The sequence below is a fragment of the Vipera ursinii genome (genome assembly GCF_947247035.1).
Source record: "Vipera ursinii genome assembly, chromosome: 4".
NCBI lineage: Eukaryota > Metazoa > Chordata > Lepidosauria > Squamata > Viperidae > Vipera > Vipera ursinii.
In genome coordinates, this window is record NC_139514.1 from 67,073,136 (window position 1) to 67,095,002 (window position 21,867).

At 40.5% G+C, this 21,867-nt stretch overlaps 1 protein-coding gene across 1 annotated transcript in view; it reads right to left on the reverse strand.

Moving 5' to 3' along the window:
* The window catches only part of PPEF1 (protein phosphatase with EF-hand domain 1), a gene marked incomplete at its 5' end in the record, with an annotated part of 44,740 nt that extends 24,524 nt beyond the window's left edge, over window positions 1-20,216 (reverse strand). The window contains 6 exons of the mRNA XM_083361280.1: window positions 1,703-1,749; window positions 5,372-5,486; window positions 7,102-7,283; window positions 12,358-12,418; window positions 16,056-16,183; window positions 20,165-20,216. Coding sequence (XP_083217406.1) covers window positions 1,703-1,749; window positions 5,372-5,486; window positions 7,102-7,283; window positions 12,358-12,418; window positions 16,056-16,183; window positions 20,165-20,216 — 585 coding nt within the window. The remainder of the gene's footprint in view (window positions 1-1,702; window positions 1,750-5,371; window positions 5,487-7,101; window positions 7,284-12,357; window positions 12,419-16,055; window positions 16,184-20,164) is intronic.
* Between the last annotated feature and the right edge of the window lie 1,651 nt (window positions 20,217-21,867).

The window sequence follows — 21,867 nt, forward strand, 5'->3', positions numbered from 1 at the left end:
CAGCCTCCTTTTAGCTTACAAACATATGGAAGAACCAGCAGTTTTTCCCATGGTGTACACACCAGATAGAATGGTTCTGAGTGGAAAACGTAGCTATGATGATACTTTGGTCTTTTCAGATAAAAAGCAACACTTGGAACTGCAGACAGAAGTTTACTATCATTCATAGAGGAACTTGAGCACAAGTCTAATATTTTCTTGTTAGTTAACACTTGCTAGCAACCAGGCTGCCGCATTTTGTACCAAGCATAGTTTCCAGGAATTCTTCAAAGGCAGCCCCATGTAGAACACATTGTAGTAGTCAGTGTGCATGGTAATGAAAACATTAGTTATTGTTGCATGATATCAGTCCTTCAAGATAGTCCAATCAAAAAGCACCAACCAGTAATAGCAATAGCAATAGCACTTAGACTTATATACTGCTTCACAGTGCTTTACAGGCTCTCTCTAAGCCAGGGGTGTCAAACTCAATTTCATTGAGGGCCGCATCAGCATTGCGGTTGCCCTCAGGGGGGTGGGTGGGTGTGGCCAGGGTGGGCATGGCCTACTGGGTGGGTGTGGCTAGAGTGTGTGTGGCCTACTGGGTGGGCATGGCCAGCTCTACATCGTTCGTATCAAGGGTGCCTATGGGGGCCTGGGCAGGAGTGGGACAGATCTGAGGGTCTCTGGCAGAAGGAGGGTCTCTGGGCCAGGGCCAAGGCAGTGGGGGCCATTCCCTCACTGTTTCCAGGATGGCTTCACGGGCCACATGAAACCACTTCGCGGGCCGGATCCGGCCCCGGGCCTTGTGTTTGACACGTCTGCTCTAAGCAGTTTACAGAGGGAATATAATGCCCCCAACAAACTGGGTCCTCATTTTACTGACCTCGGAAGGATGGAAGGCTGAGTCAACCTTGAGCCAATGGGAATCGAACTGCCAAACTGCTGGCAGTCAGCAGTCAGCAGAATTAGTCCACAGTCCTGCATTCTAAGCACTGCACCACCACGACTCTTACACTGTATTAATACTAGCTTTATGTAAGATTAAAGAAGCAGAACCTTGCAAGGCTGAAAGTACATCTCTTCCCACTTTGTTTTTACAGTCCAAGAAAGTAGGGATGGCCCCTTCCGAGATGTTTGCCATGCCTCCCTTGCTTCTGTGAGCTAAGATGTCTCTTATCTGACTGGTGTCTAATCTGTGGATTTTTCTCCTTTCTCTCAAGGACATTCTCACAGACTATTGCACAAAGATCCTTAAGGTTCAGGTAAGCCTGCAACTGGCACATTACCCAAAACTGAGCAAAAGGCCCTGGACACAGCGTCTACCTATCCATCCAGCAATAGCCCCTCCACTTTATATATTTATGTCTTTCAAAAAAGAACAACCCCACCCATAAGTTCAAATACTCTGAATTCTTTTAACAAAATGCTTCACAACATCCAAGCTTCTAACTGCTTTTCTTTTCAAGAAGAAAACTTCTAAGCTATTTCAACTTCCGTTTACATTTTGTAAAGAATCCCAAAGTCTCCTTGTTTTTAAGTTTCACATTTTCCAATATCCTTTAGTAGTGCTTTCAATCAGCCTCCAATTATAATTAACAGTGTGCCAGTGGAAAGATGCCCAAAGCTTAATAATTGATACCATAAAAGTGCTGATCATCTGTATGTAGGTCATTTGAGCTAAGCACTATCTTAAAAACTCAACGATGTTTTAGTTACTTACTTTGTAGAATATCAGCAGAAGATCATCTAACTTTCCATGTAAATCACCTAGAAAGAAAAACAGTTTTAGTACTGTATATAGTACAAAGCTTTCAGATGAAACTTATCAGCTGCCAGAATTAGAAATCATAACTCTCTGATATTAAAGAAATATATATGTGAAGGAACAAATGTAGGCACTCAAGTGTATTTTAATAGATTTTGAATTGGAAGCCAAAAGGGAAAGAACCAACATAAAGAAACTCACTACATGAATATTTCAATGCCAACTCAGAGAGCTAAAAAGGATTTGCTGGAAGTAGGATATGTCTCATTTACTTCTAATCAGAAATTTGGCTTGAGCTTCAATAAAAATGATGCTTTCATTTGTCACTAATTAGATTTCAGCCATGGAAACTATTATTTGCTTGAAGAGCAGGTCGTAATCTCTCTCAGATATTCTTATAATTGTGCAAATGAGGACACCGGTTAGATGAAGTACATATGGATTAGCAAGGACAGGCTTGCTTGCAAGAACAATTGTAATTTCATCCTATTTAAGAGGCTCACATTTTGAGGAAATATAATGGTATTTTCTTATGCACAGCAGTCACTGAATAGAACTCACTGAATTGTATAAAATATAAATAGAAGCTTCCTTATGTGGCTTTGCAATGAGTGGATTAAAAGCTGATTAAAACATTCTTATATTGCATGAGTACAATGAATTCAGTCTGCTAGCTGCTCCTGTGATTGGGAGATACAGTGCTGAGTCTGAGAGTTATAACAAAATAATTATTCTTCTTTGCAATTGCTGAAGTTCCTCAAGCAGACTCGGGGAGTTCATCCATAATATATATCACTGCTCTAACAAAAGAGTATATGCAAGCTTGAATTGTGGAGTCCTTGGTGGTTTCTGAGCTTATTTTTTGTTTGCAGATATCTCATTACCCAACTAGGTAATGTAGGAAGACAGCAACCCCGAGAGAAAGAAATTTTGGGGGATATTAAAAAAAACAGAATATATTTCCCCAAAGGAAACCAGATCTGTAGAAATGCAGATTTGATAATCCTTTCAGAAAGACTGGCACCAGGAAACTTAAAGCTGATGGGATTAGAAAGACAAAGATCCCTAGAACCAACAACCCCTGACCCAAAAAAATCCAACACAGGACATAGCCATCAGCCACAGCCCCAAGGAAGCAGAACATGACCTTTGGGACATAATAGGGTTAACATCCACCATTATTAGAATACCAGAAAGGTACACTGAACCTCAGGTCAAAGTTCATGCCACAAGAACAACTCCAGACACAAAAGCCCAAGAAGGTATAAAAACCCACCACTCCCTGCACCATGTGGTCAGATGCTCTAGAGCCACATGTCTTGTGGTTCTGCTCTTCAATAAACTACAACCTTCTTTCAAAGCAGTCTCCATTTTGTTTATTCCCAGCTTGGACTGGACCCTGATCAAGATTTTTCTTTCAACAGTAATATCTGTGAATAAGTGGGGAATTTGCTCCCTATTTATATACAGTTGCTTGCCTTTCTAATTACTTTGGTGGTGTGGTTTTCTCCTTACTAATTCTTTGATTAGAGTATTGTTTGGGTATTGTTTTCTGCTAGATTGTTTGCCTGATTTTAATCCCTGCTTATCTGGTTGTTGGCTGCTGGAGAGGATGTGCTCTAGTATTTTTGTTTCCTTCTGGGCGTTTTTATTGTCTCGTTTGAATGGTGTGTAAATATGGTTTATTTCTATGTGTCTATTGATAGTTGATTTGTCTAAATGCTAAAGTTCCAGGAATTCCCTATCAATTTTGGATTAAGCTTGGTCTAGGATGCTCACAGTTTCCCCCTTAAACCGTGATTGAGTGTGTCTGTGGGTTGTGAGATTAGGAATGTTCAATGTTCATTGTGTCTGACTGCTAGTTGTTTAAAGTATACCCTGCTAGTCTTTTGCTTCTCTGTCCTACATAATTGCTGTTACAGTGCTTATATTGTATGTTGCACGATGAGCCCTGTTTTTTCTACTTGACCTACTTTGATTTACTTAAGCTGTTTTGGAGAGCTTTGATTGATTTGTGTGCTACAATAATGCTGTGTACTTATACCACTTTAACCACATTATGTCAATGTAATCAAGTAAAAATGATTAGGAAACTTGAAATGTTTACATCTTTACTGATATAAAAATATTTATGATAATGAGAAGACACGGATGGCCTATGGCAGTGGTGGCGAACCTTTTAGAGACCAAGTGCCCAAACTGCAGCCCAAAACCCACTTATTTATTGCTGGGTGCCAGGTAGGTGTGGCCTACTGGGTGGGTGTGGCTGTGGTGGTTATGGAAGATTGGGTGGGTGTGGCCAAGGTGGGTGTGGTTACCTCAATGTTGCTTGTGGAGAGGGACACTTGGGGGGGTGGGCAGGGTTGGGGGAGCTCCAGGAGGTCTGTGGCAGGTGGGGCGGTAGACAGGAGACTCATTCTGTGGGGTGAGGTGAGGCAGAGTAGGGGTGCCATTGCCATGGGGCAAGGCAAGGGCTGGGGAAGCTGCTGCCTGACACCATCGGCCCGCGCACATGTAGCCACAGCCTCCTGGCCCCTCAACCAGTGCACTCTGGGGCTCCGCAGCCCATCGCCAGCAGTTCAAAGAAGCCGCCTCTAAGATGGATGGTCGGCCAACAGCTGAGGAGGTGATGCAGTGGGTCGTGCCTGGGAAAAGGAGAGCATGCAAGGCCAGGAGGGATGGGATGGGGGGGAGGAAAACCAGCCGTGCTGGGATGCATTCAGCCATGTGGGACCTCGGTGAATTAGCAGGTGGCTGGTTGAAGAGGAATAGTTGCCACCTCCGGGGCATGGTGCGGGTGCCCACAGAGAGAGCTCTGAGTGCCGTCTCTGGCACCCGTGCCATAGGTTCACCACCACTGGCCTATGGTCACCAAACAGTGCTATTTTGACCCAGAAAATTCCCAAGTCTCAATCAATGCCTTTTCAAAAATTTAAAGAAGGCAAGGGTGGAAAATTTTACTTTTTCTCCTTTTTACTTTCCCTTTCTCTTAGCTATACATTAAAATATAGCTTATACATTACAATTCCTAATATTTTGTATATTTTCATAATTTTAATAGCTCCGGAAAAAAGCATTTCTTAATAGGCATTCCTTCTATTATAATAGGATGATCAGATGTGGATGGCAAAAATCTGGACAACCTTTAGGGGGCAGATATCTAACTCTTTGGTCCCATCTAGTATTCATCTTGAATTTTGCAGCCCAGATTTGGTACCTTCAAATTGGTAACAATGTATCAGAACCATTTCTTGAAGACTGGAGAAGGTTAGAGTTGAAATTAATTATTTACTGCACAAAAGAACTTTTTACAGATGGAAATTGCAGCTCTTTTCATAAAAGCTTGCCTGGTGGGATCACTGACTCATTCAGTAACATCTGACAGAAAAAAACTGGGAGGAAGTTGTTTGGTTTACTTAAAATATGTTCTGGAGTGTGAGTCACCAATCCTTTTTTGGAATGATAAAGACAAATTGGGAAGGATTTGTACTAGGAGGAAGGAGCTATCATCTCAAAGGCACTGATAGCTAAAAATATTGCACAGCCCTCCCAATTCAAGAGATATTTCAGATTCTATATCGCCCTGATACTATGCTTCACTGAAGAAAAATGTTGCTAGCTTACCACAGATGGTTACTTCTTTGGCATAAGAAGTTGAGAGATAAGTGATGTTTGGCATTTGTTGAAGGACTTTCTTGGTCTCATGAAACAGCTGAAGCACATATCGAGCATGTAACTGCTGCAGAGTATCATATATGAAGACAAAAACAGCACGTTACTGGCATCCATTCACTAAAGCTAAGCAAGAAGGATGTTGTCTGTCTGAGAGAAAATTTAACATTTAGAGGACATTTAGAGGCCCTGCTCACTCGAAGAACAAGTGGGCAAGATCTTTAACGCTATTCTAATAAAGATCTCTGAACTGTACTTGGGCAATACTGGTTGCAACCAGTGTATTGTACCAGGGCTTTTCAACCTTTTCACCCATTGTACCACTTTTAGGATATGGCAACATCCGAGTACCACCAGTTGCCTAGCAAGATGTCAAAAACTTGACCAAAAAAAAAAGGAAAAAAGTGATGATGTACAGGTAGTCCTCGACTTACAACAGTTCGCTTAGTGACTGTTCAATGGCACTGAAAAAAGTGCCCAACCCACAGATGAGCAAGACACCTGCCTGCGCACCTGGAGGCGCTCTTCCTCCTGCCTGAGATTTTCATTGTTGTGAGCACTTTTGTGGAGGATTGGCAGCGGGGGGTGGAGGGTGGGGAGGTGTGTTTGGTTTTTATTCCCCACGTCTGCTGGGTGGTTGCAGCAGGTTTTGGTCACTTCACGTGACCCTGGGACACTATGACCGTCATAAATATGAATCAGTTGCCAAGCATCTGAATGTAAATCACAAGACCCTGGAGACGCTACAACATTCCAGCTGATTGGCACTTACTCTGGGCTCAGCAGAAGTGCCAGGATCAGCGCCGAGCTCCAACTGGAGCCTGGCGCTGATCCTGGCACTTCCACTGAGTCCTGACAGCCCTGCAGCTCCAGCCATCTCTCGCTTAGGCATGTGTGGTGCTGCCACTGGTTCAGTTCATTCCCCTCCCCCGCTACCACTTTTCTAGGATGGTCATGTACCACCTGCCAGGTGCCAATGTACCACAGGTGGTACCCCTACCACTGGTTGAAAAGCCACTCCTTTAAAAAAATTAAGTGCTAAATAGTCTCAGCTTGGTTATCAAGGTATCCAAAGTCCATGGTTTGGATTTAAAACCAACTAAAGAAATGAAAAAGAAAAAAACCCCACAAATTATGATGTACTAGAATAAAGATGGGAACTATGGCCACTTTATGACTTGTGGACTTCAACTCCCAGAACCTGCCTCCAGAAGTTATGAATGCTCCAACACTGGAAATTTTTAAGAAGAGACTGGACAACCATTTGTCTGAAATGATATAGATAGAGTTTCCTGCCTGAGCAGAGGGTTGGACTAGAAGACCTCAAAGGTCCCTTCCAACTCTACTACTGCTACTACTACTACTACCACTACCACTACTACTACCACTACCATTACTACTACTACTACTACTACTACTATTATTATTATTATTATTATTATTATTATTATTATTATTATTATTATTATTATTATTGGAATTCTGGGAGTTGAAATCCACAAGTCATAAAAGGCCCATAGTTCCCGACTCCTGTACTAGAGCTACCTTTGATTTGACCCCATCTAGGTAGATGTATTTCTTTAAAGACTATCATAAGAGATACCTCATTTTCCCATTTTGTAATTATAATATACATTATAAAATAAAGCATTAAAATTATTAAACCACTGGTCTTAACTTGCCTGTTGATCTTTGAAAGCCTGAAGAAGTACTTCAGTATCGGTGACAGTGAGAGGAAAAGAAAGGTGAGGCCCAGGATAAGAGGTTGGTACTTGTATTATTCTTTCGTGCTCTGTCATGGCATGATCTGAGATTGATATGGCATCAAAATCACTACTAGTAGAGAAAAAGTGGGAGTTGATTTCTATAAAGGAAGCAGAAAATGCAGCTAATAAATATTTTATCTTGTTAATAATCATGTCCACAGATAATGGCTTAGATGTAGCATTTATTCCTACTCTGAGCAGACTCTAGGCCAGGGGTAGGCAACCTCGGCTCTTTTATGACTCATGGACTTCAACTCCCAGAATTCCTGACTCAGCATAGACTCAGGAATTCTGGGAGTTGAAGTCCATGAGTCATAAAAGAGCCGAGGTTGCCTACCCCTGCTCTAGGCTAAGCCAGAGGAAGTGGGGTGCCATCTTAACTAAATGTCTATGGAGATTCTCAGTCATTCAGGTCATAATTGTCCCAAAGGTGCTTTTTCAGGAGGCAACTGGACTTTCTTTGTTTTTCCTTTGAAGATGTTTTACTTCTCATCCAAGAAGCTTCTTCAGCTCTGACTGGATGGTGGGGAATGGAAGGATTTATATTCCTTGCAGACAACTGGTCATTTTCATGCAAGGAATATAAATCCAGTCAGAGCTCAAGGAGCTTCTTGAATGAGAAGCGAAATATCTTCAAAGAAAAAACAAGAGAGTCCAGTTGCCTCCTGAAAAAGCACTTTTGGGATATTCAGCAGCTATAGTACTGTATTGCTTTGCATGTTGGGCTAAACTGCACTTAAGAATGGAAATGCAAAGTTCTCTTTTTCAGTCTTTTAAAAGTGTGTTGTTTTGCAAGAGCAATTGCAAGATGTAATTAATGCTGCTTTCAATAAACTATGTTGTTTTTAACCACTTTGTCGAGTCCAACTCTTGGTGACTTTATAGGCAAGTGCTCTCCATGCTACCTTGTCAAGCACAGCTTTTTTTCTTTTTTCTTTTTTTTACAAACAAGTTTTATTGATTTTTTAATATTTACATAAACATGTATTTGTGAAACAATATGGTGGTTGGGTAGTTAAAATAAGAAATAACCAGTTGTAAATAGTTCAGGTTACATCCACAGAAATGCGCTCTCTAATTCCCTTAGTGATTACATAGTCAAAATAAGCAAGTTAGTACACTTCTAGTTATCACCTAGTCCAGGGGTAGGCAACCTCGGCTCTTTTATGACTCATGGACTTCAACTCCCAGCTGGCTCAGGAATTCTGGGAGTTGAAGTCCATGAGTCATAAAAGAGCCGAGGTTGCCTCCCCCTGACCTAGTCAATCAACAAAATTCAAAATATATTTTCACTAATACATATCAATATCCTGTTTTTAAGTTTTATCTAATTGCAATAAGATATTCTAGCATAGCCTATAGTATATAGGAAAAAGCTTAATTTTGGATAACCCACAATTCTCTATTTCAATAAAGAATAATTGTTTTGTCTACAAAACTTATATTGTTCATTACAAAACATTCTTATGTTTTACCATTAAAGTCTAGTTTTCATGTTAACAAATCACCAGTTATTAGAAATATATTTTTTGTCTTAACAGTTCAACAATTATTAAAATGCTATCTTTTATATATAAAGTTCTAGATTCTATACTATAGTTCAAAAGTAACCACTGAACATTCTATAAGTCATCTTGACCATACATCAATTATTAAAATGACATATCTTTTGATATATCATTCCAAATTCTATAATATAGTTCGGAGTTATATTCTAAAAGCTTACTTTTGTTTTCCTTTACAGATCTAAAAGCTAAATGTAAAATCAGTGATATTTTTTAGAGATTCTCATTAATCTATAGAAAGATATTTTTATAGTCTATCTTTAGGAATCCCAAAAGATAAACAAGTTCAATTTTTTTAAATCTAACTCTTGCCTTCCTTTTGTGCCAATCAGGCTTCCCTCTTGGCATCTTTGAATTCTCAAATGTATCTTCCTTTCTTCCTATACCCCTTATTTGAATCCAGGGAGCGTATCCAAATGTCAGTTTTGCAAGGAAAATGTCCCCTTTGTAACCATTGTATTTTTGCTTTGAGAATTCAGTTTTTGATGGTTGATATAATATAATTGTCATTAAATCAGTCAAATCTTTTTGTTCTTCCAATTCTATCTGGGTTAGGTAGTAAGTAGTAGTTGGTATTATGGTTGTCATTTGATTAGTTGAATTCTCAATATAGTGTATTTGAAGGCCTTTAGTGTCTTGACTCTTGGTGTTGCTTTCTTCAGGTGCTGTTGCTTTTTGGCTTGTAAGTTTTGTAGTTGCCATTAAAGTTTGGACTTTAAGGTTTTCTGAAGGTTGCTTTTGTTGTTCGTTGAAGTCTCCTATTTTAGTGTTAGTTTCCACTTCTTCTATTTGGTTTTGGGTTATTGTTTCCTCATTTACAGTCAGAATTTGATTTGGTGGCTTTAAGTTGTCAGATTTTTCTTGGCGTTTGGCTTTAATTTGCTCTGTCATTGCCAAGATCGTGTCCAGTATCAGTTTATAATGAAGTGGTGAGATATATTCATCCATTTCATTATTGTTTGCAGTTAAATCTTCCATGGAGGCTGTTTTAATAATAGTCAAAGATTTTACACCTCCTGAAGAGTTGTATTCAGTGCCAGGTGTTCCCACACTTATCTTTAAGCATTGTTTCAAGGACAGCTCTGTTATTCAGTCAGCTCTCACAACAGAAAAAGGAAATTTACTTGCTGTACCAGGTGTTCCCACACTTATCTTTAAGCATTGTTTCAAGGACAGCTCTGTTATTCAGTCAGCTCTCACAACAGAAAAAGGAAATTTACTTGCTGTACCAGGTTTCGCCACAAGATGTCATCAATAACATATGACATGCAATGTAAGAATTTTTTTCCTTTTTCTTCCCCCCCCCCAAATTAATATAGAACTTTTGTAGGATTAGTTCAAATTTTTTCTTTAATTTACAGCTTAGAGAAAGGATATGATAGTGGATCCCCAGCAACAAATGGAAGCTTTTTCGTAAATACAGATGAAATTGCTTAAATTCTTTGCTGAATTAATTGAATTTCTTTTGTAGCTTTGAGGTTTTTAGATTTGTTCCGAAAGTAGATATTTGCCGTTTTCTCAAAAAATGGGGAAGGAGATTTTCAGAAAAGTCCCACAGGAAGATGGTTAAGGGAATAGGAAAGGCAAAAGCTCACGCAGGTCCTCCAGATTGCTTCTTAGTGCTAGGTAGTACTTTTGGCTTTTGGCAGGGAGCGGCTTAGTGATCGGCCATCTTTATCGCTGGTCTCTTCTTCGGGCCAAAGGAGATGATCCCGGATTCCAGCGGAGGGTTGCCACCATTCTGCAATCGCAGGGAAGTCCTCGTCTCGGTAATCGCCCCTCCAGGGTGATTTTTGACCCTTTTCAGGGTCCTCCAAAAAAGAAAGAAATGGATGGCAGGAAGCAGACTGTTCCTGCACATTCGGAAGCACCATGCACGCAAACCGGAAACCCTTCTAGCACAGCTGTTTTCAATTGTTGTATGATAACATGGATTCAATAAACTATAAACTATGTATATTCTTTTCATGGATATAATTACAAAAAATATTTGTTTATAGCATGTTCAGAGCTATATATTAATGTTTCTCAATCCTGGCAACTCTAAGATAGGTGGGCTTCAATGCTAAGCATGGATGCCTTCGGAAATCTGGTTGTTGAAGCCCACCTATACAATTACCAAGGTTGAGAAACCTTGCAAAAATTCACAATTGTGCAGCCAGATTTTTCTTTGTTCCCCCTCCATTTTTCCCTCCCTTTGTTATTAGCTGCAAAGTCGTGTCCGACCCATCGTGACCCTATGGACAATGTTCCTCCAGGCCTTCCTGTCCTCTACCGTCTTCTGGAGTCCATTTAAGCTCACACCTACTGCTTCAGTGACTCCATCCAGCCACCTCATTCTCTGTCGTCCCCTTCTTCTATTGCCCTCAATCTTTCCCAGCATTAGGCTCTTCTCCAGTGAGTCCTTCCTTCTCATTAGGTGGCCAAAGTATTTGAGTTTTAGCTTCAGGATCTGGCCTTCTAAAGAGCAGTCAGGGTTGATCTCCTCTAGGACTGACCAGTTTGATCGCCTTGCAGTCCAAGGGACTCACAGGAATCTTCTCCAGCAAAGGCCTCAATTCTTTGGCGCTCAGCCTTTTTTATGGTCCAGCTTTCACTGCCATACATTGCAACTGGGAAGACCATAGCCTTGATTATACACACTTTTGCTGGCAGGGTGATGTCTCTGCTTTTTAGTGTGCTGTCTAGATTTGCCATTGCTTTCATCCCGAGGAGCAAGCGTCTTTTAATTTCTTGGCTACAGTCCCCATCTGCAGTGATCTTGGAGCCCAGGAAAATAAAATCTGTCACTACCTCCATTTCTGCCCCATCTATTTGCCAGGAATTGCCCCTAATTGTAGAAACTGCAAAAAGGATTATTCTCATGATCAGTATTTTTTCTTCCACTAGAGAACACCTATTTCTGTTACAAACTAAACTTACTAAAACTATAAATGTTAGTGAGCCACCATTTCTAGCATCCCTCCATTAGTCTCGTTAGCTGTAACTAGTGGGAGTTGCATTTCAAATTTTGGTGAGCGTGTTCTCTTCTGCATGAAAAAATAACTAGTTTACATAGAAAAACTCATTAATAATAATTTTTAAGAGGAAAAAATATTTAAAACCAGAATTACAAACATTGCCAAATATAACTTTTCACAGGAACATTAGGAATACACTTTGGCATATTCAAAATTAGATAATCATGAAAATATTTTAGCATGAATATGAAAATAAAATATTTGTTATTTTCTACTTACTATTGATTCTAAGATTAATGAAGTCTTTTATAACAGCTAGAATTCTTGAATATCAATATTAAAAATACATTGAGCAGGATAGCAAAGGTGCTAGTTCTTCTGCTATACCACTGTGGTTATGAATAATCGATTCCTACTTTAATTGACCATTTAATTGGAACAGCACAGGTGCTTATCCAATTCTTAGATTTTTACTCTTGGAAAACATAAAGCTTTCATCTGCATGTGTGGATCCTAAAGTGGCTTTGAAGATACTCACAAAAATAGTATCAATACCTATAGACTTTTCTGTGGCAGATTGCCATTTTTCTAAGCAAAATATGTCCATGCAGTTTATTAAAAATTAAGTATTTTTCTAAAATTCTCACCTGGATCTGTCTTATTGGTCTGAGTAAAATGGTCCAGCATAAATGTGAAGAATTTGGAGAGCTGAGTAAGAAAGCATCTGTTAGTTTGTAAATCAAAATCATTGATCTATTACACATTTACCAGGGATCTAGCTACTAGAACAGAGGTGGGGAACCATGTCCTTTTTATGACTTGTGGACTTCAACTCCCAGAATTCCTGAGCCAGTCATGTTCCCCACCCCTGTACTAGAAGAATGCTTGACAAAATCCCAAGCATCATACTTAGTTTTAATGCTACCCCTTGCATGCATGAAACCTTTTCCAGCTCAAAAGACGTAAATATAAATAACTCCTACTCTGTGCATAAAAACTGGTCTACTTCTCTATCACTCCTCCCTGTTCCTGATTAATGTACAGAGCAGATGTTAGATCAGGAGTAAGCAACTCTTGGCCCTTGCACTACAGCACCCCCACCACCTAATTTCCTGTAGCCATTGGCCCCATTTCAAAAGTTTCTTCAGGCAGTCATTTCAGATGTATGGCAAGAACACACTGTACAGGTAGTCCTCAACTTACAATCACAATGGAGCCCAAAATTTCTGTTGTTAAGTGATATAGTTGTTAAGTGACTTTTGCCCCATTTTACAACATTTCCTGCCACAGTTATTAAGTGAATCACTGCATTTGTTAAGTTAGTAACACGGTTAAGTGAATTTTGCTTCCCCATTAACCTTGTTTGTCAGAAGAGCGCAAAGGATGATCATATGACCCTGGGACACTGCAACTGTTATAAATATGAGTCAGTTGCCAAATGCCTAAATTTTAATCATGTGACCATGGGGATGCTGAAATGGTGTGTAGCGGAGAGGGGAGTTGGGGTGGAATCAGCACTGGCTGGGAGGCTTTGTTGGAGCTCTGCGGATTCGGTGGAGAGGTTGGGAGCTCCGGCAGTTTCAGCAGTGGCTGGTGGCAGGCCGTGGCTCTTGTGGAAGGATTTTTTAAAGGGGAACAGGAGACTGACTGAGGGAAAAGAAGCTTTTGTCTGTTTTTCTGGAGGGTCAAGTCAGATGAAGAGGGGGAAATAGAGATAGAGAGGTTTCTGTAGAGCAAGCTTGAGAGATGCCCCTGAATTTGTATCTAAAGCTTGGGAATGGGGAGAAGTTCTTAGAGAACCTGAGTGGAAGGCTGACGAGCAGTCTGAGGAGTTGCCAGAACTGGAGAGAGTGCCACCAGCTCCAGAGGCTCCTGGGCTGGAGAAGTTTATGGAGACAGTTTTAACCTTTCCACATGCCCCACAACAGCTAGAACCAGAGAATTGGCTTCCAGTCCCAGCGACTTTTGGGTGTGGAAAGCCCCGGGAGGATCTCATTCATTACAGCTGAACCCAAAGTACAGTGTTACACCCAATTAGAAGACTGACATATGATGCTCTGAGCCACAGCACAGAAGAGGCAGTATTTACTGCCAGATGAAATTCTGATCCACCCCCGGACATCCCAGACTCTTGGTAAGCATTTCTCACTCTTTGGGGGACCAAAGAATTTTTGGGCGGGGGGAGTGTGTAGTGGAGAGGGGAGTTGGGGTGGGATTGGTGCTGGCTGGGTTCAGCGCTGGCTGGGAGGCTTTGCTGGAGCTCTGCGGATTCGGTGGAAAGGTCGGGAGCTCCGGTGGCCTCCACAGTGGCTGGTGGTGGGGCGTGGCTCTTGGGGAGGGATTTTTTAAAGAGGAAGAGGAAATTGACTGAGGGAAAAGAAGTTTTTGTCCCTTTTTCCAGGGGGGCAAGCCAAACGGAGGGAGAACAAGGGAGGAGGTTGGCTGGGTTTTGTTTTTATTCTTTTTGGTGAGGCAAGCTGGATGGAGAAGTGGGGAATAGAGATAGAGAGGTTTCTGTAGAGCAAGCTTGAGAGAGAGAAGGGAAGAGAGAAGGGGAGGTTTCAGTGGGGAAAGGTCAGAGAGAGTAGAGGAGATAGAATAAGGGGGGGGGGTGTTCCTATGAGCTGCTGAGAGACTGACCATCATCACCTCACGTGAGCTGCCTGCAAGAGACTGACTATCATGATCTTACATGAGCTGTTGCTGCCAGAGATGGGAGCTGCTTGTTGACAGAGACTGACCACCATCTTCACCTCACGTGAGCTGCTGTTGCTAGAGACTGGCCATCATCTCATATGAGCTGCTGTTGCCAGAGACTGACCATCATCATCTCATGTGAGCTGTTGCTGAGAGAGAGACTGACCGCCATCACCTCACACGAGCTGCCTGCTGAGAGACTGACCGCCATTATCTCACGTGAGTTGGTGCCGACAGAGACAGAGCACCACCGCACCACGTGTCTCTGTCAAGCAGAGGTGTCCAAGCAGCCAGACCAAGAGGGCCAGGAGAACCCGGACTTCAGCAGTCCCTTCAGGGGTGGCGCTACAGGTAGTAAGTATAAAAATGCTCATAAGTCACTTTTTTCAGTATGTTGTAACTTCTAATGATCTAAATGAACAGTTGTAAGTCCAGGACTATCTGTATTGGCTTGCTTGTTACAAGGGAGGTCAATAGTGTCAGGAAGAGAAAAGGATAAAGCCAAGACATGTTTCTTTCTCTGGACTTTCTCTCTCTGCCTCCTGTGTCCCAAAGAAAACTCATATTGCTGCCAGAGTGTAGAATGAGCAACATTCTACATTCTTACAGCAACTTCCTACAAATGAAGATTAGGACTAGGGAGATCTAAATACAAGTTTTCACTTCGCCATAGTCTAGTCACAGCCCCCAAGTTGTATTTGAAAGAAAAAAAGGGGATTGGGGGTGCGGGGAGAAGAGCTATGTACATGTATGCCAAAAGATAAGTGAGTAAGTCCAAAGACAGTGTGTGTCCCATCCAGGCAATTCAACAGTATTTTTTCTTCATGTTTTAAACAGTCTAAGATTTTACAGTGCAACTCTAAGCACATTGCAGATACAATATAACATTCTACCATGTACTTAAAACTGTGCCCTAAAATGTTCCATTATTTAAGTACTGTAACATATATAAGAACAAAAGGTTTATTTGCGCTAAATCTTTACAACAGTGATAGAACTGCACATGCAGAAGATCCAAGTCTATATCTTCAGCATTATCCATTAGAGCTGAAAAAATCCTTTCTGAAACCTTGCAAACCATCCCCAATACTGTGCTATATGTGCCAGTGTCATAACTTGATTTAAGACCAGCTCCAAGGTCCTTAACATTTGCATTGATTAAATACTAGAAAAACCTGGATCCAGTGTGCATTTTTAAAAAGTCAGCTTTTAGGAAGAGGCAAATGTTTTCAGTCGTATGAAAACTAGCATTGTTTAAAATCCACTTGAAAAAAAGACTGGTATATAATAATACAGTAGAAATACAGTTATATTTATAAACTTATATATTTATATTTCTACTGTATTATTATTGTCCTGAGATACCAGTTACAAAGCCAACAATATGGCATTATTTTGCAAGCCTTAAACAATATGAAGTATTTAGGCAGAGGTTTGTCCTCCAAGCTTACTGCTTGACTCCCGGAGGTTTCATTACCAAACTAGTAACATCTGCCTAAATCAACAACTTGAGCTATGAATATTCTCTACAATTTCTAATGTCTAAATATACACAAAACTAAGAGACAAAAGAACTATAGAGAACTTCCTCTGAAAACATGGTATACTTGATTTAACTGTTTGTGGCAAAGAAATGTAGAATACAAACCTGCATTTGTGCTTGTTCATCTGCATATTCAATTGATTGGAAAATAGTCAGGGAATATCGACGCTTCATTTCTAGCTGGGCCATGTAAGACCGATACCATCTTTGAATAAGGATAGCTGCTTTAATAGCTGTCAAAACAGGATGTGCCCCCCAAATAAGATTAATTGGCGACAACTAATTATTTCTGCAGATTTTTGGCTCTAGAGTTTTAAAATGAATGAAATTCATGGAGCCCTGTATTTCACATTTATTTCTATTACATGGTTTCTTGTAAAATACAGAAGGGTAAACAATAAGGTTATAAATATCACTGCAACTCAAATGCAATGGTAATTTTATTATAATTTATAGGATAATGTTTGAGATCCTTTGTATCATTGTAAAAAGTACATACACAGATTAGCAGATAGTACTGAATTCTGTGACACAGAATCATTGACCTGACTTTTTGTAAATGAATGCTCCTAATTTTTCAAACCTGAAGACATTAGTAACCTAGACAAAGTGTACTATATGTTTTAAAAGGTGCTAACAGTTATAGAAATACTTAGCTAAATATACTGTAGGTATCATTAAATTCAACGCTAGCAAAACTAAATGTTGCTATATGTAGAACAAACTAAGTTGTTAAGAGGTATACATATCACATCAAACAAGTTATAACCTGCCTTTACTATGACATTCTTGGCAGAGGAATGTGTTGTCCTTGGAGCATTGCTCTTATCATTGCTCATAATTTCATTATTCCAATTCTCATTCAGATAGAAATACTGCTTTGTTATTAAGATGATAAATCAAGGTATCTTATCAATGATGCCCACCAAAGCAATTCCCAAGAGGAATTGCCCATATTCAATATGCCTGAAGGAGCAAACTGAAAGATTCAGAAGACAGCAGGTATCCATTGCTGAACTTTCCAAGAATTCATATAAACATCTGGTGTTGAAGGGAAATATTGTGATCACATATGATATGATCTGAAGTATCTGTAAGTTAGAGAATGAAATTCTAAAATATTTGAATGTGACACACACCTTGCTTTCACCTCTTCCAATACTCAGTGACTAGTATCCTGTCCCTCTTTTTAAAATATATTAATCTCATGATCCTTTTGCTTTTCTATCCTTTGATTTTGTTATTTTATTTGAATATTAAAGCTTTCCTGTCTTATCTGTGCTCAACTCAGTTGAGATGTTACAATCACTTTTCTTCTAATATACTCTACAAGCCCCATTCTTCCATCCAGAAGCCACCTGGGGTGGAAACCATTAACAAGTAATCACACAGCCTGTAATGTCATTGGGAGGACTTTTCTGTTTTAATGTTCACCTTGAATTTTTATTTACTTATTTATTTGGAAAATTTATATTGCCACCTACTTGCACAAGGTGACTCAAAGAAATAAAGATGTCAGAACCCATTCCTATTTCATTTCTATATAAAATCTCACCTCTCCCTGGGTTCTGCCATACTCCCAAGGGGGAGGGGGGATGTGCCTGCGGGCTTATTGCCTCTGCGTCCTCTATCTGCTACAATGCAACATTTTGCTTTCCTGCATTATCTCTCTCTCTGAACTTTCTCTCCCTAAACTGTCAGCTAGAACAAGGGAGGGAACAAGGATTGTAAACTCCAGTGCCTGGCTTATTTCTATGCTCTCCGAAGAAGGTTTGAAGAGCCGCCCGAACATTGCTGTGTGAACCAGAGACGGGCCAATGTTATCTCCCCTTTTCCCACGATGGACTTAACACCTGGGGATTGGCCATCCCACACTGACCGGACGAACTACAGGGTGGGGTCTTGCTTCGGGATACTTTAACCTATCATTCTGCGTGGGAAATCTCAGATCCTGTCTAGTATGCCTGCTATCAACTGCTCTTAATAAAAGTTCCTGTTGGGAGAAATTGCTTCCAAGAGTTCTGCTTTCTTAAGATGTGGGTTTGAAGTGGGTCCTGACATTAACACAGGAAATAAAAACACAGTGTAAAAGAAATAAAAATAACATAATAACAATATCTCTTAAATTAAAAGAAAATTTCTTCAGAGCTATATGGAAGTGCTATAACTGAACATTTAATCAACGAAAGAATCCAAATTAATGTTAGAGTGATAACATAAAGGCTTCAAAGAGAAAATTAATCTTCCTTCCTCCCTCCCTCCTTTTCCTTCCTTCTACATTTGGTGTCCAGGTGAGCAAACACATTTAGTTACAGCAACTTCCTACAAAACCCTTATGGACTACATCATGCATGCTTTTCCTTCATAAAGGTACCAAACAACCTTGGAATGACTAGATTAGGCAATCACAGAAAATCCTTATATATACTTTTAGCATGAGAAGAGATTCCATTGAAGTCTTCTTTGTTTTTCCCCACTCCCTTTCCAATAGCTTTAGAGTCATCAGCTGTGCATACGGGATCTGTTTTCATTGTATTGATGAGTACATTTGCAAAACATTTTCCTTTGGAATAGTGAAGCGATATTATTATGATACATTTAATTTGTTATATGAATAAAACAAACACAGCTCCAATGTAAAGTAGTACAGAATATGAAACAGAAAAAAAAATTCCAGCATGTCACTGTTTACGAGCTTGCTCTTTTTTTCCTTTGTACATCTTACTATTTTTATTATGCTTTTATTTTGTTTTACTGTCATATACTGTGTCAGATGCCTAACTTCACTTTCTTTGAAGATACTGTAGCTAGCAACTGCCATAACAAAGGAGGAGGGGGCATTTGTGAGGGGAAGAGTGCTGGAGATGCGAAAGAATGCTGTGAGAATTTGGGGGGGGGTATGGACACTAACAGGAACCAGAGGTGCCAAACCGAGCCATCTTCCTGCTTTCAAGGACGCCAGCCCTGGGAAAGGAATTTACAACAATGCCCGAAGCACCAGGTTCCCAAAACATCAGAACAGAGCCTGATTGGACTACTCTCACTGGGTGGAGGGTTTTCGACATTGGGGATTGCTTTCAATATATGATTTTCACATGGCTTTTCTTCCGAGCTTGCCTCACTCGTGCTGCACTCAGCAACTCTAGTGAAAGAACCTTTTCTCTAGCATCTATGGAGGCAAGAGATGTTCTTTCCTAGGGAGCAGGCTGTGGCCAATCTGACAGTAGGCAAGCTCTGCTGTAACAGTCAACCAGGAGACCAATGTCTACTGAGGGGACTGAGCCAAAAAATGACAAGCCATGAAAGTGGTTTGCAAGAGGCTGGAGCTTGTGCCCATCCCCCACCAAACTACATCGCCCAAAACAGGAGCAAATGGCTGGGGAACGTGCGCATCAGTGAGGAGGCGCCGAAGCCCTGGTGGTCGCTCACCCTGGGGACAAAAGATAGAGGGAAAACCCCTCAGGGTAATGTACACAAGGGGAAGCCATGGAGCCCGGAGACAAGAACAGCATGTCGATTGGGCTGAAGAAGAAATCCAAGGGGAGCTGGCTGAGCAGGAGAACATAGTGGAGCAAGCCTGAAGAGTACTGAGAGATACCTTGCGAACTTCTCACCCAGTTAACCAAGCCTTGAACGGTCCTGGAACCAGTGGGAGATGGCACCACGATGCAACTGGCCAAGGCCAGAGGGGCAGCAATCTCACCTGGACCCACTCACGCCCAGGCAGCCCCACCACCAGCCGCTCAGGCAGCATAGCCCTTGCCACAAGGGGGTCCATCCTCCAGGGGGCGTTGAGGCCCCAGCCCTGGGCTTGAAGTACGGAAGAGACCCAAAGCAAGTGCAATTTTTCGTCACCCATGTAGACTACATGCAAGCATATGGAGTGGACCTGTCTAACGAAGCAGCCAGGGTCAGTTGGACTTTGGGTAAAAGCTCCTGTTTTTTGATCTTAATGTGCCTTACATGTCAGTGATTCTCAATCTTTTATATCTCACATCCCACCAATCACTTTGTAGAAATGCTGGATCCCACTCAAAACAGTAAGGTATGAAAATAGAGAGATGGGTCTACCTAGATAGTTATATATTTACACACAGAATATAAAACAAATGACAAAACATATGCAAATCGTACAACCACAAACTTACAAATTAAGAAAGTGCAATAGTATTACTTGTTGCCACAGAACATTGTATCGCGCAAGCAAGTTTTACCTTTTTCTGATTTACTTGTTTGGCTTTTTGTACCAGAAGTGCCACATCCCATGACTCAGTAAAGTAAAGGCTGGATTGCTGGTTTAAAGTATCCTCATTCTGGATGAATTCTTTAGCTGAAAGCGATCCAACAATATGCTGTAATGAATCAGTTCTTTATTTTCCCTAATAAAAAAGAATGCAATGAACATTGATTTCGTATTGTCAGCTGCTAAGGCACAATGGACCATAATTACCTGAGTCATCCATACACCAGTGAAAGTAGGAGGGCTCACTGTTCTGTAGCTATTGTCCTGTCAGTTTAGCATGGATGAGTCTCTTTACATCCCAGGATCAGAATCCGGCAAGCAGAGAATTGTCATGTAATTATTGAGGAAAAAAAAGTTCAATGGAATTATATTGTAGTAGTTCAATACAATTATATACATATAGGCAATGGATTGCTTTCTCAATTCCCCCCCCCCCGTCTATCTCTAAAATGAGGTATTTCAATAGGATCACTAATGGAGAAATGTGACCAAGGCACATAAAAGCAGGAATGAGCAACCTGTGGTCCCAGAACCATATGGGCCTCAGAGTCCTATTTTTCTGTGCTCAGAGACCCTTTGACTATAACTGCTGAAATCTGATAGCAGTTTCCTACCATTTTGTAATGCGGGCATTTCACAATTTCTTTTTTTTTAAGCTCCAGAAATTTCAGATATGCCCATACTGTTTGCTGATACCATTTGCCATCTGTTTTATAAGCCTCATATCCCCCCTCCCCCAATATTAAGCTTTTTCCACAGCTGGACAGAAACCCCTCACCAATATCAAATTTAGGGTTTATAGACATTGCCTGGCTACCCTATTGCCAGATCAGACCAGTAGCAGGAACAGACAACACCACAATTTAGTAATTACCTATGAACAATGGAAGCAACCTCAAAGCTCATTTTTCTGGTCTACTTCTGAAATTCAGTTTCTCCTGTAATTTGCCATGAGAATTCCTGTCTATTTAAGAGTGCTGCAATAAGAAGTTAATTAGTTACTTTGCAAAGGTAAGGATGTACCTTCAACTAAATCACTACTTATCATTGTCTCTAGTATTTTTAAAGCTACCTTTACCATAGCATAATGTAGTAGCACATTGTATAATAGTCCACTGGTTTTTACACCTGTTCTGAAAATAGCGCGTTGCTGCTTTGAGGCTGAATCTAAACATTTTTTTTAAAAAAATATTTTTCTTTGTCTGAGTTCCTCACTTTCCCTTACTTCCCCCCCCACTTCTAAAGCACAAAAACATTTTTCCCACTTCCACAGACGGCAAAATAACATAAGATCAACTGTTTCCTTCCCAAAGCTTCTCTGTTCCTCAAAAATCTTCATAACAATTATCAGTCATGTTATACATGCATACTTATTACATCACAATGTAAATAAAAAAAGGATTTCATCTAACAAGGTTTGAGGTCCTATTTTTTGCTATGCTACCAAAACCCTTAAGAAAAATAATGAAGCAGTAGGCCAAATAGATTCAGGAAGAAGGAATTAATAAGCAGCTAGGTATATGGATTGGAAAGCAGTCATCATATACTACGTTTACAGCTTCATCTAAAGGTGGTGTTTGTGTACTCTAGGACCCAAGAGGCCTTCTGAATTCCTCAGCTCTTAAAGATGGGGAAGCTTAATTGATGCCTTTCTGTGGTAGTCAATAAGTTACA